This window comes from Plectropomus leopardus, chromosome 13, assembly GCF_026936395.1.
Source record: "Plectropomus leopardus strain MGB_pleo_1.0 chromosome 13, ASM2693639v1, whole genome shotgun sequence".
NCBI lineage: Eukaryota > Metazoa > Chordata > Actinopteri > Perciformes > Serranidae > Plectropomus > Plectropomus leopardus.
Window position 1 is genome coordinate 21,247,325 of NC_142188.1, and position 17,682 is coordinate 21,265,006.

General features: G+C 38.1%; 1 protein-coding gene across 16 annotated transcripts in view; it reads left to right on the forward strand.

Annotated features, from left to right (window-relative positions):
- The window catches only part of LOC121954421 (neurexin-1a), a 283,026-nt gene that overhangs the window by 19,254 nt on the left and 246,090 nt on the right, over window positions 1-17,682 (forward strand). For 9 of the 16 annotated variants that reach the window (XM_088087000.1, XM_088087002.1, XM_088086999.1 and 6 more), the window contains exons 3-5: window positions 1,832-1,849; window positions 3,561-3,590; window positions 4,754-4,801. The exons of 1 other annotated variant lie outside the window; for it this stretch is intronic. In XM_088087000.1, coding sequence (XP_087943126.1) covers window positions 1,832-1,849; window positions 3,561-3,590; window positions 4,754-4,801 — 96 coding nt within the window. The remainder of the gene's footprint in view (window positions 1-1,831; window positions 1,850-3,560; window positions 3,591-4,753; window positions 4,802-17,682) is intronic. 6 more of the 16 variants (XM_088087008.1, XM_088087010.1, XM_088087009.1 and 3 more) reach the window with 4 other exon arrangements.

Here is a 17,682-nt window from a genome sequence, read left to right on the forward strand (position 1 = left end):
GCTTTTTCAGCAGTGTGCTTTTCATCATCAAGCTAACTTTTTGTGAACAAAGTGCAATTTTGTTGTTTGTTTCACAATAGAATCTCATTTATCTACTGTAAACTCTTAAAATCAGACTATCCAATCCAATCCTCATGATGTTCAAAGCTGCACACAGTAAAACTGATATAGATTTGGTTTGCAAATTGTGTGCAGAATTCAAGCTTTATAACAGCTCCTTTCTGTTTGGAGAAAAAGATAATATCAGGTTTATCAAATATCCCTAATTTTTAAGAGCCTGGATAAATGAGGCACTATTTTATTTTATTGATAATAGTATTTCACATTATTAAGAGCCATTGCAAAATATATATAAAACCAATTTTATATCAAATTGAGCTGAATTGGTCTTGTCATTTGAAGTGAAACTGTTTTATTGCCTTGTAATTTGTTCACAAAATGATGTTTTGGATTGTTTTTTGTGCATGATGTCTGATTTGGAAGGGGAACCAGTGGTGATGGTAAGTTTTGGGTCAAAAAATCGCTTGAATCTGGGCCAGAAACCATTTAAAAGAGGTAGGAGTTTATTTTGTAGTGGAAATTGGGCTTTTTATGCCCAACTGGCGGCATGGTTACAGTGACTGGGTTGATTACAGGATCTGTTTTTTTTTTGTCGTAGCCTACAAATATTGATTGCATGCTAGTGTGTTCATGATTTCAGTTCACGATTCAGTAAATCATTAAATTGTAATACCATCAAATATTTGTTTAATACCATTTTGTGTGTTTCTGCTATTCTGATTTTAAATATTTTACTATTAAATATGGAATCAGTCTCCAGGCAAATCACGTTTTAGTCTTACAGGTGAATAGAAATGTTTACTGACTATTTTTTGTTCCTTTTATAGGCAGTCGGGTTCCTTACGCACTCTCATTTCTTTAGTTCTGCATGTTTTCTCAAACCCATTTATTCTCCCACTGGTAGCATGATGTTCACCTCACCTGATTGCTGTTACTTTACACCAACATGTAATTCTTCTCTCGGTCTCCTGTGTTAGAGTGACAGATTTTACATGGCAGTTTTCTCACCTTCTCACACCTCACTCTGATTGCTAAAATCAATGTTGGGGCAATTTCATTTGGGAAGCAATCTCCTTTTGCATCGCCAATATGTGCTCACTGGTCATTGCTTTCAGTACGATGGCCAAATCACCTGAATAGAGTTCCAGGCACGAGACCCCACTGAAACCTTAGAGGCATTGCTATACCACAGCCAACTCTATTTATCTTAGGTTATTTTCTCTTGCAGTGCATTTCATCACATGCAGGAAAAAACAAAACACTGCACACAGATTCCAACGAGTCTGTTGAATTAAATAGTTGTTGATACCAAAAGTTACAGCCAATCGTGTTTTTTTTTATTTTTTAAAAGCTAGTAAAATAAATAATAGATTTAATGAGCCTAAAAACAGGATGAACCGGCCTCAAGCCTGCAGATGTTTATCCCCTTACCCCATGATCAATAGTGGGTCTTCAATCTTTTAACAGTGATGCCAGTTTTTATCTGCCGCCAACAAAGAATTAAGTTCTTCAAGGTTATATCAAATATTCAGGAGGGCTCATTCAGTTACGACTCTGTCCTGTATTCCAGGTCAGTGTTCGGGCAAAGAGGGTGGACAACGAAATGAAGGCCTATGCATAAATCAGCATTTCCTCTGCAGGGGTTACAATAGGTCACTTGCATGTGATGTTTAATGCCTTGCATGGTTACGACATGCAACGGCCAGTACTAGTCTGCATGCTGCTTAATGAATGTCTTCCTCTCTTTCTCTTTGCCTGTCCGTGCTTCCAGAAGACAACTATACTGAAGGTGGGTATTTTTAATGGATGTTTTTCATCATTGCTAAATGTTACACATTGTCATGGCTAAATGTTAGAAAATATGTTATACTGGTAATGGTATTGCTATTACTGGAGTGGTAAGTTTTCATTGTTCGGTTCGTTTGTTTTTATTTTTACACTTCAATGTGAGAATTACTACTATGCTATATTACTTAGCAGTACTTGGGGTTGCCTTTGAGTACTGCTGGTTTTCTAGGATACGACTGGTTAACTGTAAATATTTACATTTGCCTTTTTATCTCAGGTTTAATTCAGTGATCAGTTTCATTGTCCCAATTAAAAAAATAAATAAATAAATTGAGGGAAAAAAGCAGGGCTTTGGACTCTTAGAGACAACTGTGAAACCAGGACTGGAAACCAGGTTAACCGAATACATTAAAACTTAATTTAAAATAAAGATGGGCATCCTTAAGAAAAATCATTTTGAAAGGCTAAGCTGATACTATAATTACGGTATTGTTTAAGAATGGTATTAATCACAGGTACAATAAACAACAACAATATAGTCTAATTTCCTAAATCAGTATTAATAAATGAATAGTGAAATGTCAAATGTTCATGGTAATTGCTATCATAAGCTGATGTTTTGTGCCTGGCTAGGCTCCTCAATCAGTTTGAAAAGTATATGCAGTTTTTGATTTCATTATAAAAAAGAAACGACTTGACAGTGTTGGTAGACTACAGGAAATGTTTTGTTGGTAAGTATATCGTCATAAAAAGTGACTTTTTAGAAGAGACCTTGACCACTTCAATGCATACTTTTCACACTGCGCTATCTTCTTTTTTATTAGAAAAAGTGTGCACTTTCCTTGTACTAGGATTTCTATTGAATCATTGGTAGTTTGTTGCTGAAATCACCCGTAACTTCAAGCAGCAGGCTAATAATAGTGTACATTATAAAGCAGAAAGAAAATCTTACTAACAGTGAGCACTGAAATTTAAGAGTTGATGGCTGACATGAAGCACCATCTAACAACAACTTTGCCAGGCAGGTAGTGAGCAGGTTTTCCAATAATAACAAAAGAAATGTCACCGCATTCAGCTTTCAGGTGTTGTTGAAAGTGTTTGATTTACATAAAGACGTGTCACTTAAATGGCAGAGGAACTCGGGAGAGGAAATGGATCCACCTGTCAAACAGAGCAGTTTGTACTCTGCCTTTTGTTCATGGTTAATATATATTGGTTAACTGTGTCAATCAAACAAATGTAATGTAATTACACGATTGTTTTAAGCAAATTGTACTAATTGCTACTCAAAATGGCACGGTGACGTCCAGTCTTCCTTTTTTGTTTTTCTGCATGACACAAGTATGACTCAGTGTTGACAGATGTTGAAGGTCAAGGTAAAACACCCTCCTGCTATATTTGTCAGTAGCAAATGTTCTGTCATTGGTAGGTGGGGTGTGTATTTAAAAAAAGGTCAAGCTGAATTAATATTTCTGAATGATGACGAGTAAGTGGCTGATGATGCATTACAACCCACCTTGGTTGACTAAATGCTCATCGCGCTAACCCTGTCTGTGCACCCTCCTCTCTCTCTCCGTCCCACTCTTCCCCGATCCCAGCACTCCTTAAGTAACACAGACATCTGCTCTGAATGGAGATGCCTGCGTGTCGGTTACACACAGCTTCCCATGATCCCTTGTTCTCTGCTGACTGTGCTCTTGTTTTCCTTTAAGGTCTGGCACACCTGATGATGGGCGACCAAGGTATGAGCTCTGTTCCTTTTTCCCGTCATTCCTCCATTGTCCCCCTCTGACTCGTGTGCAATGCTCAGGCTTGAAGCTTCATGTATGGGCTGTCATTTCACTTATTTTGTATGACCTAGTTGATTTTCATTCTCCCAGTGACTTTTTTTTTTTCTCTGTATGACCCCTTTTCCAAGCTCATTCTCCCTCACTTTCTACTCCCCACTCTGTTGGGTAGCTGCGTCATTTCTCTCCATAATTTCTTTCTTTTTAATTATTCACATCTACTGTACATTCTGATGTTTTATAATGATGTGGTTCAAGGAAAGAGACATTTGCATTAACATTATTATGATAAAATGCACGGTGGTGGAAAATAGCTTACTGAATTTTTAAGATAATCCTCATCTGTCATGCATGTTGTGAGTGTGCACGGACGATCTGTCCGTTCTGTCTTTCCATTTGTGTTTGGCTACTGCATATCCTTATCATGCAGCAGAGCAGGGATGTGAAGTGCTGTTTTTCTCTTTCCACTTTCCTTTGTTAGTGCTGTCACACATTCGCTGTCTTCTATATGCACATATATGTCGCCATCAAGCCTCTTTCTCCTGTCGTCTGTCCTTTTTTCCGACTTGACCACGACACTTATCGGTGTCTCCTCTCCTTTTGTTCTCCCTTTTTGTCTGGAATCTGCTTTCTTCATGGAACATTTCATCAAATCTTATAGGTAAAAGTAAAGGTACTACCCTTTTTAATTCTCTGAACCCATGAAACTATGACAGCAGTGTTTGTGGCATTATATACTCATGTTAAGTGAAGTATATAAGGTCATTGGCATTTTTCATTAAATTGCTTTCTCAACTTTTAATGAAAACTTTTCAAGGTAGGTGCTGCTTTCGCTTCGCATTCACATGTTTATTAAGCTGTGTCACATGTTTCTTTTCTGCTTGATGCATGGGAATCATAGAATGGGCATATGAACACAATAGTTGCTGTCCTAGTTCCAGTAAACCACCACCATCCAGGGGTAACTACGCTCTTTTTGTTCAAATAATGAGATTTGGGGTTGCTGGGTGAGGCTTGATCATAGTGTTGTGGGCCTCCCATCCTGGCTGTGATCCTCACCTCTTCTCCCTGTGGGGTAAGTGGACTTCTGATCTTTGCCATTTGACTCTCCTCCTCAGGGCAGAGAGGGGAAGTTTGGCTACTAAGGTCCCTACTGAGCATTCAAGGTAAAACTTTGATTCTTTCAAGTTAGTTATTAAAGTAATGCTAAATTTAGCAAGCCATCATTAACTTAATGAAGTGTGGAAAACTTGAATGTCAATGTGTTAGGTTTACTAATTGGAGAATGGCGTGTTATGAAAATAAAACTTCAAATTTGAAAATTAACACTGTGACATTCAAGTGTTCCACTAACATTCCCAAACAACATTTTTCTTGATTTTGCTTGCTCTTGTTGTTGCTTTGACATTTGATGTGTTATTAGTTCGCAAATTCTTGTCAGCAATTTTGGATCATTTCTATTTCTGTACACCAAATAGAAAATATTGTATTATGCTAAAATCTCTTATCATGTACTTGTGATGCATCAACCGAACAGGTAAGTCTTCAAGCTGCCCTGTGAGTGCACACTGTTAGGTTTTACTTTATGCTGTGTGAACATATCATATATTCTGCTGATAGAGGTCGAAACTGTGCTCATATGTATGTATATGAATAGCATTCACACACACACACACACACAAACACACACGCATTAAACCACGCTCCATTATACAATGTAGAGATGGATTTTTCCATCTCCTAAGGTAAGTGTCATTTCCACAATCCTTCTGCTTTCTTATGGTTCGGCAAGAGGATGTATACCAGTCTGCTTTTAATTACAGACACATTTGACATACATGTGACAAATCCATTTTAAATTTTTGATCGAATTAGAAAATGTACCACTATGGGTGGCTCTAAAACTATGCATATTTGCATCTGTTGAGTTGTGCAGAATTCCTGGACTAATACACTACTGTAGTTGTCATTGACCTAGTTAAGCAAAAAAATTATCTTGGCATTTGGTATTCTGTAAACACAAATGCAAATTTGTTTTTTATTGGAATTTCATTCTAGTGTCTGCAACATACATGTCACATGTATACTTGAGCAAAACTACTGGTGATAGTGACAAAAATTACATAATTCAGGGGTGTCAAACATGCAGTCCATTGGCAAGAACGGGCCCACCAAAGGGTGATATCCAGCCCCCTCAATGACTTTGCACACCTAATATTGATGCACTTGTGAAGGCTAAAAAGTTTCAGGTTTCAGGAGCAAGTTAAACAGTGAGTATCATGTAAAATGGTACTACAGAGGCTTTCCCACCCTGACCAGAATACAGTTCTCTAAAAAAGAGCATGAATACTTTTTGTGGTTATATATACTAAAAATGTGCAACATATTGTCAATCAAAAGCTTCAATGTAAAAGACGTTTTAACAGACTTCTATTTTAAAAAATACTGGTGGGACTGCCAAAACTTTCTAAACCATTTGTAAATGGTTTGTAAGGCCAGGGATAATTTCACCTGCCTCCTCAATAGCTTTCAGTTGTGTTTGATGCAGTGATGCCAGCATTGTTACACAGGAGTGGAAATCTATGGAAAAATGTACATCTCTACACACCACTTTACCCCAAAAGAGAGGGAAAATTTGGGGGTGGTGTTATTAATAGGTCATTATGAAAAATTTTTACAGGTCCGGCCCATTTAAATTTAAATTTAAATTTGGCCATATGTGGCCCATGAACTAAAAAAAAAAAAATTGACACCCCTAATGTAATCTGTGACTCCTCAGTTACTGGCCTAAGCAGTTTTAGCCAAATCTTTTTCAAAAAATCCTTTATTATAGCTGTTTTAAAGACACTTGATGCTTGCTGGTGCTTTTACACTATGGCTTCATCTGAAACCCACAGGTTTTTATTTCACTACACCAAACCCTGGGTTTAGCTGTGGCAGAAGGAAAGCCACAGGGAGAGATTGAAGGAATGCTGATAAGGCACAAATCTGACACACGTAGCACACTGCTTCTAATTTCGGCCATTGTTAGTTGTCCCCTGTGTCGTACAGTGAGAGACCTAGTCAGTCCAGTTATGTACTGTGCAGTCACAAAAACATATCCCCACTTGAGTATTAAATGGAGGGTACTCATTGTCTGCTTGAAGCTTGTGAGAATATTGTGTATTGTGGTCAGCCCCCCCGAGATCCCTCCTGTGTCACATTAACTACTTGTATGGTTTATCCTCTGTTTCATGGCTGGTCCCTTGAGGACAGGCGAGTATCTGTGTGCTGCTGCTTTCAGCTGCTGTACTGACACCAGATTCTGAAAACCTCGTTTCCATCCAGCTCTAGAAAGCAGGGCATACAGTAGGATAAGTCATAATACCGCTGGCACACGATTCACTGGGTATTTAATTGCTGTCATCACAATAAACTGCCATGTGCAGCTTAAGAGGAGCTGCAGGCTGTGCAGACAGGCTTACAGGTACCACTGGGCTATTTCTAAATTAGTGTACTTTCTAATGTAATTGCTTTCACTTTCTAAAGATGGAAATTGTCCCTTTTCATTATACTGCGCACATTACCGGGGATTTCTGTGAGGTGGGCGATCCCTTTGCTAGTTTGTTTGCACACAACGATGTGCTATATTTTGTATGTCAATTAAATAGATGTTTAAAATGCATGATTCCCGTTCTTTTAAATGTAGAGAATGTGGATTAAGCAATGCCTTTTAAGAAGGGCTCACATACTTGGCTTGTCTTCAAATAGTAACTTCAAGGGACATTTTACCCACCCAAAAATCCACATTACATATTTTTTTCTCTTACCTGTAGTGCTATTTATCACTCTAGATTGTTTTGCTGTGAGCTGCCAAGTGTTCGGGATATCAGCTGTAGAGATGTCTGCCTTTTCTCCAATATAGTGGAACTAGACGGCACTCGGCTTGTGTTGCTCAAAGTGTCGAAAAATTACAGGTATATCTATTTCCAGAAATCATGACCCGATTCCTCAAGAGAATCCATAGACCTTGTTTTAAGCGTTTTTTTATTCAGGAACTATTTTCTTTCTACCAAACTACACCTGCCAACCCTATCATTGTGCAGAAGGAAGTGTGCAGCTATGATATACTCCTTTTAGATTGCTAAATAGTGCTAAAGGTGATTTTGGGGTGAACTTTCCCTTTAAATCTCATATATGGGTATAAGTTTCACATTGCAAACTTTCTGTTGTTCAAGTTTGCTGCCATATTTTTGTATCTTATAGTTTTCTGCTGGATCTGCATGGACTGATGTAGAGACTGAGTGTCAAATTATCAAACGTGACAGTTTCACAGAAATTGTAGGCGTTAACAAGGCATGCTCTTATTCAAATCCACTGTGGTTTGTGGCTTTTAACAGTAAAAATCATACAGCTGACATGTATGGACCAGAGATTTGTTTGTATGTGTGAGTGAGTTTGTGATAAATTTATATTTATATCTATATGTTTTATAAATAAATCCTGGGCCACATGAGACAAAAGCATTGTCAGCATCAATGTTTGCTCTACATATACAGTATATTGGTTATAGTGCTGCACATACAGAATGAATCATTAAATCAGGACAAGATGCAGAGCTATGTGCGGTAGTTAGATTCGAATGTTAGCATCCCATCTGATGCCTTACATGCTGATTTAATCATGAAGAAAAAGCATCTTGTAAGGAGATGTGCATATGTCCGCCATCCTTATGGCACAGTACAGTAATGGATAGTGCTTAAGCTGAGATTCAGCGCGGCTCGGTGTGTAAGTGCTGTAAGAGAGTGTTTAGGTCAGTGAAAGACATTGAAAAAGCCTCACTTGACATCCAGTATGTGGGATTTTGAAGCACCACACATTTACTTCAGCACAAGCTGAGTAAGACGCTTTAGTGTTCGACATTATGCAAAGTTTGACTATCTTCATAAATGCAAAGGTCGTGATAGACCAAAATTTCTAGGGCCCCAACACTATATGCTTTAACTCACGCACTTGAGAAAAATAGCAATACAGGCAGGATACTTTTTAGTTTTTTATTTATCTATTTTTTATTTATAAGGGATCATATTTAATTTGAAACTTTTGATGCACTGTACCAGGTTATAGCTAATAGCCTGTTTGCATCTGTACTCCTTTGGTGGGTCAAAACAGACAAACAACACAGTAACAACAAACAGTACAGAGTAAAAACATACAACAATGTTATACAAAGAAGAACATACAGGACACGCAATACAAAGCTATATACAGCTATGCACAGTATTCATCATGAAGTTATAAAAATCATACAATAGATTTCAAGGTCAGTGAGTACAGAGCTGAGCAGCTTTAAACTGACTTTTTATAGTTGGTTTTCAAATGCTGAGCCTTCCTAATATTGTCAGGCTGTGTATGCATTTTGAATATATTGAGTTGTATATATAGTAATTTGTAACCTTTCATTCTGCTGTCCAGCGTCTTACTGAGCTCTGCTTCAGTGAATTTATTCTTTGCAGTTTGTTTGTAAGGATTATGCTTGGCTTGGCCTTAAGTCAGTTGTTCCCAAAGAGAACACCACATTAGTGCAGCTTTTAATTAGTGTCACATATTAGCAACTGATGTCATTTTACAGCCAATCAAACAAAACATGTCATGGATTACAAATTTGTCAAGAAAACGAAAACTATGCGTTGCAATCATGGATGGATTACAGATCGGGCATATAGAGCAAAGGCCCAGGGTTCCTAAGTGTCAGGGGCCCATCTGGTCACCAGAAAAATGTCGCTCAAATTAACAATACCAGACCACAAAGAGATAAAAAGGAACTAAAAGGAGACACCAAATAATTTAAAGAATGGGCAAAGCAACCACAAAGAGACACAAAATGACTACAAAGAGAAACAAAAGGACAAAAAAAGCCCCATAAAATTACCTCAGAGAGACACAAAACCACAGAGAGGATGCATAAGGACTAGAAAAGAGGTACAAACAACAACACCAAAAGAGGCAAAACCACCACAAAGTGTATGTGTCTTGCTCCTACATAGGAGGTGGTGGGGCCTTTCGCGTATCCATGCCCAACAGTGAACTGTCTTGTAATCCGTCCATGGTTGCAATCCCTCTGTAGTGATAAATGCGCAGTGCTTTCCTGCCTTCATTTTCTTATGACAGCACAGTGGCCAGCAGTAGAAGTCATTTTCATTTGGTGGTTTGTTTTGGCTTGTCGTATAAGCGCTGCGGCCTCACAACAGTTATGTACCAAAGCGAAAAGCTAGTGTCAAAGTGGCAGGTGAAGAAAATGCGGCAGAGCTGTGTGTGTTGGTTCCACTTGAGCTCGTGTAGGTGTTGGGTTTCATATCCCACTTTGATTAGCAGTTAGGTTGCCAGGTTTGTGAGATGACAGGTAAAACGTGTCAGGGCAACACACTGTTACACACGTGACTGTACATGTCAATCAGAAATAATGACTATTATGACAAGAAATGGAAAGATTTGTCACAGCTTATAAAAGAAATTCACAGTGTTGTTTTTAGCTAAAAGTATTGCAAGTATATGTGAATGATAGTGGTGACAGTGGTAGAGTAAAAGAAAAAAACACTTTAGGTAAATCATTAAAAATAGTTTGAGTACCACTTCCTTACCATATGTATTAGAATCCCTTCATCTTTCTTTGTTCCTTCATGATTCTCTGACATTGTAAAGCTTTGTATCTATTGGCGATGTTTTCTGATAGAGTAGTTGCATTTTAGTCTAGAAATAGTCTTATTTAGACGTGCCTTATATTTTAGGTAGTAATAAGTTCTTTTGGGTGATGTGCAATGGCATGTCAGAGTGCAGCTTTTCAAGACTTTTTGCCTTCGTTATCTGACAGCTAACACAATGCCATGTGGTATGCATTGAATCAACAACAGATGTTGCCTTTGTAGCTTCACATGAAACCTGGAAGACTGTCAGTGAAATACTTTCAGCTCCATTGACTCCCCCAGGATTGCAATTTCTCAGCTTTAACACTATATTAAGCATATCTGTGGTTGCAGATATATACTGGGAGGGGGATGTATGGTGAGAATTTAAAAAAAAGAAAAAAGCAACATGATGTATGTTAGTGAGGGTGGCACTGAGTGCGTATTTCTGACGGTCTTGATTCACACTTCCCCTGGAGGGCATACTCAGAGATAATAACACGTTAGAATGACTGGTCATCTGGACTCTCGTTATGTAAAATGTCAGCGGATGTGCTGTTTGAGAAGCTGACTCAGAATTTTTCAACAAAAAGTAAATTGGGTTTATCTTTAGGTCATGGCATATGGGTAACACCATCACCATCTGGTTACTCCAAATTTAAGAGCCTGACTTAATCTCATGTTCCACACAAATCAGTAACTCTCCTTCTGAAAACAAACAAATGTTTTTGTGTGATTAGTTTTATATTTGGTTTGTGGCCTATGAAGCTATTTTGTTAACTTAAAGATTTACTGTTGTGGAGATAAACCATTATAAACTATGCTCCTATAAACACATCCTATATACAGCCTGTCTCCTCCAGCTTTCAAAACATGAGTGAAGTAAAATCTCAGTGCTTAGAGAAAGACGTCGACTTGGCCCTTTTTTCGGTATGCACCATGCAATTTCTGTCATATTTATACAGCTCCTTAAGAGAAATTCACTAAGAAGGTATAAACATGGAGGTGAGGAAAATGTTTACCATGGCATTATCTTGCAAGTGTCACAGTTTTGCTCAGTTCCAGGTTTTAAGTCTCAGCAGGTATTTTTTTTTTTCACCTGCATTTTTGCTAAGATTTATGCTAAGAAGTCCTCAAGAAGCGTTTCAGCAGACCTTTATTTTTTGCAAGCTTAAGCAGATATTCTTGTTGACCAACCTAAATTTCAGAGCCAAAATAGAAGCAGGGTCCTTCCTTAAATGTCTTTAAAAGAATTTAACAAATACTGATTTAGAGTTTTATCTGCGCTAACAACCTCATTAGCTGCAGGCAACACACTGCTCAAGGCGGTGACTAAGACGTGTAATTATTGCTACTTCCAGAATGAGCTGGTAGACTGCTACAGGAACAATAGAGTGAATGCACTCATATACATTGAGTCAGGAAAATGCCACTGAAACTCTGTCAAAACTAATTTCACACATATTATTAGTCATGTTCCCTCTTAACAGCAGTGTGAAAAACATGATGAGTACTAGAGTGAGAGGGGAAAGTGTGATGGATAACTGGTGCCATACTTATTTTAGTAAGAAGTTAGTCATTTGTACACTCAACTGGCGCTCAAATAGTAGTCTTTGATTTGTGACACACAGATCCAATTTTAATACTGGTTGAATCAGCCAATTTTAGGAACCTTATAGATACAACATGACAGATTTTTTTAATAGCCTAGATAAAATCGGTGTCTCTTAACATTTCTACCTAAGCCAAGAGTTGATTTACAGTTGCCACCTCATAACTTTACACACTGAGGAATAATCACTATCACATAGTGAGTATAGATTTAATAGAAGAATAAGCTCTGATCTGCAGTTAGCATCAGCTAAAAATCCAAAAAGATTTTCTTCACTCAATTGGAGGCTAAAGCTACCTGGCCTCTCTACAAAGGAAAGATCCAATGGCTGTTGAATTATGGCCTTAATGCACTGATGTCATAAAATTCTCATTTCAATCAAAAGTGTCAACATGACTCAGAGTAGCTGTAGATTAAAAGGCATGTTAAGATTAGTGGAAAATCATGCTTTTTTGTCTTTGAGATATGCACCAGCTGACATAGAGTTCGATTTTTAGAATATTTGGAAACTTTTCTGAAACTACTTAGATTCTAGTCGGGATCATTGCGGAGTAAGACCAACAGGGCCTTGCAGTTTGTATACAGAGCAAAAAATGCACATAATACAATGAAATAAATAATGAAGGCACTTAGCTTCAAAGTGAAAATTAGCATTATTATACCTGAAAAAGGGGTTACATCTACTTTGATCATTCACAGATTTAGTGCACCACCCAGCGAGCACGCTAAGTGACCCAAATCGAACACACCCAGGATGTGGTCTGACCACTAGATGCATGCTGTGTCTCACTAATAAGCTCGTTGTCAATCCTCCAGCAGTGACTTCTACATTTGTTTAAGAACTTTTACATGCAGTGAGGTTTGTGAAGCCTTCTGTTATGTGCTACAATAATACTCCCCAAAGTTGTGACTTCAGTTTAAAAAAAAAAAAAAAAGTTTGAGGAACGCAGTGGGACAGAGAGGCTGGGTGGACTTGCTATTATGCTTTGAGGATAAATGAGCTGGTTATGGAGGATTTCATAAAGACTCACAGAATGTCATTCAGCGTCAAGAACCACAATGCCCTGAAACTAAGCATTGTGTGCAAGTGATACCCGCAGTGTAAAAACTGTGCTTTCTCTGTATTTGCTTTAATTTGTTTGTGGGCTATAGCTGTTGAGTTTATTGTGTTGACAAGAATTTTCCCCTTTTCTGGTTAATTCTTGTAAGGCTAAAGTGTGGAGGATGTTTGGTTATTTATAACTGATAAGCAGTTGTATGCATAGGTTGCAAATGTCCAAGAATTTATTGTTGGTTTGGACACAAGGTGTGGTGGTTCAAAGCCTGGTCACTCTCCAAATTGTCAAATACAGAGGATACTGAAACAGCAAGTCAGCCTAAGCATCTGTGAGAGACACACTCGGTTGTGTCATTATTAAATGCTCTGAGCAACAGCTGTGATATGAAGAGCCGGAAAGTCAAACAAGCATAGGACTGTCACACATGAGATTGCTGTTTGTGTCAAGTATCAATCCAAATTTGTCTTTAACATACCTACATTGGAAGTTAACGTTAAAATAAGATGCATTTAATAAATGGATACTTTAAATTTGCTGTGAAAACTTTATTTTGATAAAGACACCTTGCATGTGATGAGGAGAAATTGACGCATTGTCCCTGAGCATCCAAAAATGATGCTGAAGGGATTCCTAGTGTCACAGTTTTAATGTGTAGGGCCACTGACCAAGTTGTTAGTCGACAACAAGTTGGGAGCCCTCTTTCCATACCTGTTACAACTAATTTATCAAAACTGTTTGGCCGTCAGGATTTCCCAGTTTATTCCCATTTACATTGTACATTGTATGTAGCCGCCTTCCGCCGCTGACAGCTGGGATTGGCTCTGTCCCCCCCGTGACTCTTGCGAGGACAAGCGGTTACGAAAAATGAATGAATGAATGAATGAATTGTATGTAGCCATTTTGATGAAGGACTGGCTCAGGCACACTGAATTCTTCCAAATACTAGTTTACTTAATACATACCAATTTACCTCTTTTATGCCTTCACTGCCAGGCTTACCTGCTCCATATACTACCCCAGGGCCATCAGTGTTTGTTACAAACAAGGTAATTGTACTTGATGGGTCGCAGAGGCAGTTTTCACAGAGATGGGGAAACAGACTCCTTTTCAGTGCAGAGAAAAAAGGCCTGTAATTGCCTGGAGTGAGATTTGTGTATCTTGACATGGCAGATTGGCAAGACTGCACTAAAGCTCCACAGATTAGTACATTACCACAGATTCTGCTGCTGAGGGGGAGTCAGGAAGACACACAGGAAGAGTGAAGGACTTAAAGCAGACAGAGAGAGGCGTTTAAAGAATGAGCACAAGGAAATGGGCAGAGAAAGGGAGAGGGGGGTACTATGTGGAAAGAATAAGTGTGATAAAGTGGGATTATAAAACAGAGCCGTGTGATTGTAACAGACACAGGGAAAATATAGTAATGAAGAGAAGAAGAAAAAAAAGAACTGCGGCTGTTGCCTGAAGTTGTATGAGAGTGTTTTCTTTTTGAAGAAAATTAGGTTTGTTTGTTTCGAGCAAACATTTATTTTCATACATCAGACCTGCCTGCCTGGCTTTCTGATAGACATGTTTTGCCTCTTTGTGCCAGTCTCAGCTTCATCGCCAGCATCCTGAATCAGATAAGCAGTAGCGTGCCTTCACTCCTCTGAACTGTCATAACAGACAGTTTCTCTGAGGTTGCAGGCAGGTTTCAACAGCATCCCTGTCTTCTCGTGTACGTCGTCAATGATAACAAAATCCAACATCAGACTTTGGATTAGTTATCAACGTCTTTCCCAAAGAATATTTATTATAAAAGATGACAAGCATATATATTTTTCCCAACCTAAGGAAAGGGCGAAGGAGAATGTAGAATAAAAAGGTTGGATCAATATGAACAAGGCTCATCTGGCTCCCCAGGTGGAGTGGAAGGAGATCTGCTCCAGATCAATATTGCTGGTCGATGCCAGTGAGAGACTGCAGTGATGAAAAACTCTATTTCTTGGCCCGCAGAAGGGAGTGGATGAATCTTAGCAGAAAATAGATAAAACGGAGATACCCATGCTTCAGCTGTAGGCTGTGAAATGCATCCTTTGCATGTCGGTTTGTTTAGTTATAGTTCAGCTTTTAGATCATGGATTATGGCCATTTTACCGGCCTCCACTGCAGGAATGCTGCCAGTGGTTGTTATGATGTGCTGTACAGGGTATGAAATCATATTTATCCTTTCGGTATATAATCTGAATTGAGATAAAAATGTGCACAATGCATGTTTACAGAGCGACGTATGGTTCTGTAGTGCTGCTTTGTGTGGGTGATTTATGAGAGCCAGCCAGTGGCTTAGCTGCCTTCAAAGAGATTGTTATTCCCCCCCATCTTTAATGGTCCATTCATCTTCTCCCATTACTCTGTTAGTCTGCTGTGTGTTACTTTCCAGACATGTTGGAAAAAAGGGATACAATGTGACTAATTTATACGGAATCACTCACACGCCAGCACATATTCATTTGTCCTTCCTGTGACTCTTTTCACAGTGGCATTATAGTGTATACTGGATAATATGGGTCAATACAGCACAGACAAATGTGTTCTTCGTCATGCATTGCGTGTGATGATTTTTAAATAAACCATGGTGATTGGAAATGCATTTTCTATCCACAAATTAAACCGTTCAACCTGAAAAAATGTCCAAACAGTTTTAGAAATGAGACTTTTCTCCCTGAATGTGTGTAGTGTGTATGTGCTAGTTGAAAACTTAGAAAGCCAGCTTTTTAGCTCATTTATTACAGATTTCCAAGTCAGATTTTTTTTTTTTCTCCAAACAAACAAGATCTGATCAGATAATATTCAGTAGTCTAGTTTGTCAGATTTAGGGGCATTTAGCAGTGAGGTTGAAGATTGCAACCAACTGAGATTTCTCACATGTCAAGCGTGTAATGTACTTAAAAAGACCGACGTAAAAATGCAAAAACCAAAAAGCAAATGGCCTTATTTTGGGCCAGTGTTTGTCCATTTTAGGCAGCTGTAGAAACAACATGGTGAACTCCATGGAAGAGGACCTGATTCTTAATTTCAGGTAATTATAAACTAATGAAAACATATAATGAATAATTCATTCCATTTATGCCAATATAGCTCCCTAAATCCCACACATTGGACCTTAAAATCAGTTTACATACACAAAAATACAGCATGCATTTGGGGTTTAGAGCACGTTAGAAGAGTCCCCACACACAATGTAAGCAGTTTCACACCTGTCACATGATTTATGCAAAGGAATACATTTTTTTTCAAAATTCATAGTAATTCAAGTATTCAAGTAATTAATGTGCAGAAAAACTGTTTCAGAATGTAAAAGTTTTTAGATAAATGAACAATACAGAAATATGTGGAATAACTGACATTTGTTAAGGTCAGGTGGTGTTTATTTGTTAAATTTGACAAGATAATCTATTGTCATATTAATATGCAAGTTATTTGTAAAAACCTTTTCCAAATTTCATCACAAACCATGCATTTGTCACTCTTATCAACACTAAGTCCGTTCCTTAGCTTTAAATACAATAGTATGGCAGAAGAAATCAACCTTTACTAAATTCAGGGGGTGATTTTAATTAACAAATATAGTAAATTAAACTCCAATTAGGACCTGAGAGTTCTTTGGTTACAACATTCTGTACCTATTTTCGTCTCACCGACCAAACCCTTTTCAGTGATGCATAGCGAGGAAATGGCAAGGCTCCCTGTGGGAAATTGAATAGTCCATTTCCAATCGAGTGTGCCCTGGAAAATCCATGGGGGTCAGTGGCAATTTGTCTCAGGGGGTCTGCACTGAGAGTCATTACACTCAAGACCAACATGTCCTGAGGGACACTGCCATTCTTTAAAGGGAGACTTATATTCCCTTTATATATATATATATATATATATATATATATATATATATATATATATATATATATATATATTTATATACACATATGTATGTGTGTGTGTGTGTGTGTGTATGTGTGTGTGTGTAGAAAATTTCTTCTCTTCCTCTTGCAAATAGATAGGATTTATTATTTTCTCCTATTCGGAGGAGTAACATATAAATTGCACCTTACACAACAGTATAATAACCAATACAATGCAACACTTTACTCTATCACAGTGAAGCAGTATCTCATTAACCTCTGTTTTTGAGAAGCTCATCTTTGTTTAACAAATTGCTCATGTCCCTTGTTTAATTACAAGCAAAGTACCATATCTAGTCCACTCGGAAGACAAATTTGGTTCTTGCGCCCATTGAAGGTGTCAGGAATTTTAATGGATAAAAAATGTGCTGCTATCAATCATTGCAGTTTTTCACATTTTGGCAGGAGGGGGGTGACTTTAAAGCATACTCTTAGTTGCTGCCATATGACTTTACATATTTTGCTCATCTTGTTGTTGATGATGAACTCCTGTTTAAAAAAGTGTTATGATTGAAAATGCAAATGAGCAATTCACGGATGGGAGAGTCAAGCTCTGTGTAGTGTCATACAATACTTACTGAAATGACGGCGCTCTGGATAAGACGTAAGGTTCGCATTTAAGACCATCCTCCTATATTTGTGCGCCTGTTTCTGCTGCTCATATGAAGGGATGTTTTCCCACTTTGGGTGCAGCAGATTCATCTGCCTCTGATATTCATTTGCCCTCCCCTCTCATTTTCTGCCTTGGCTTTTCCCTCTCCGCTCCTCGGATTTAAATCA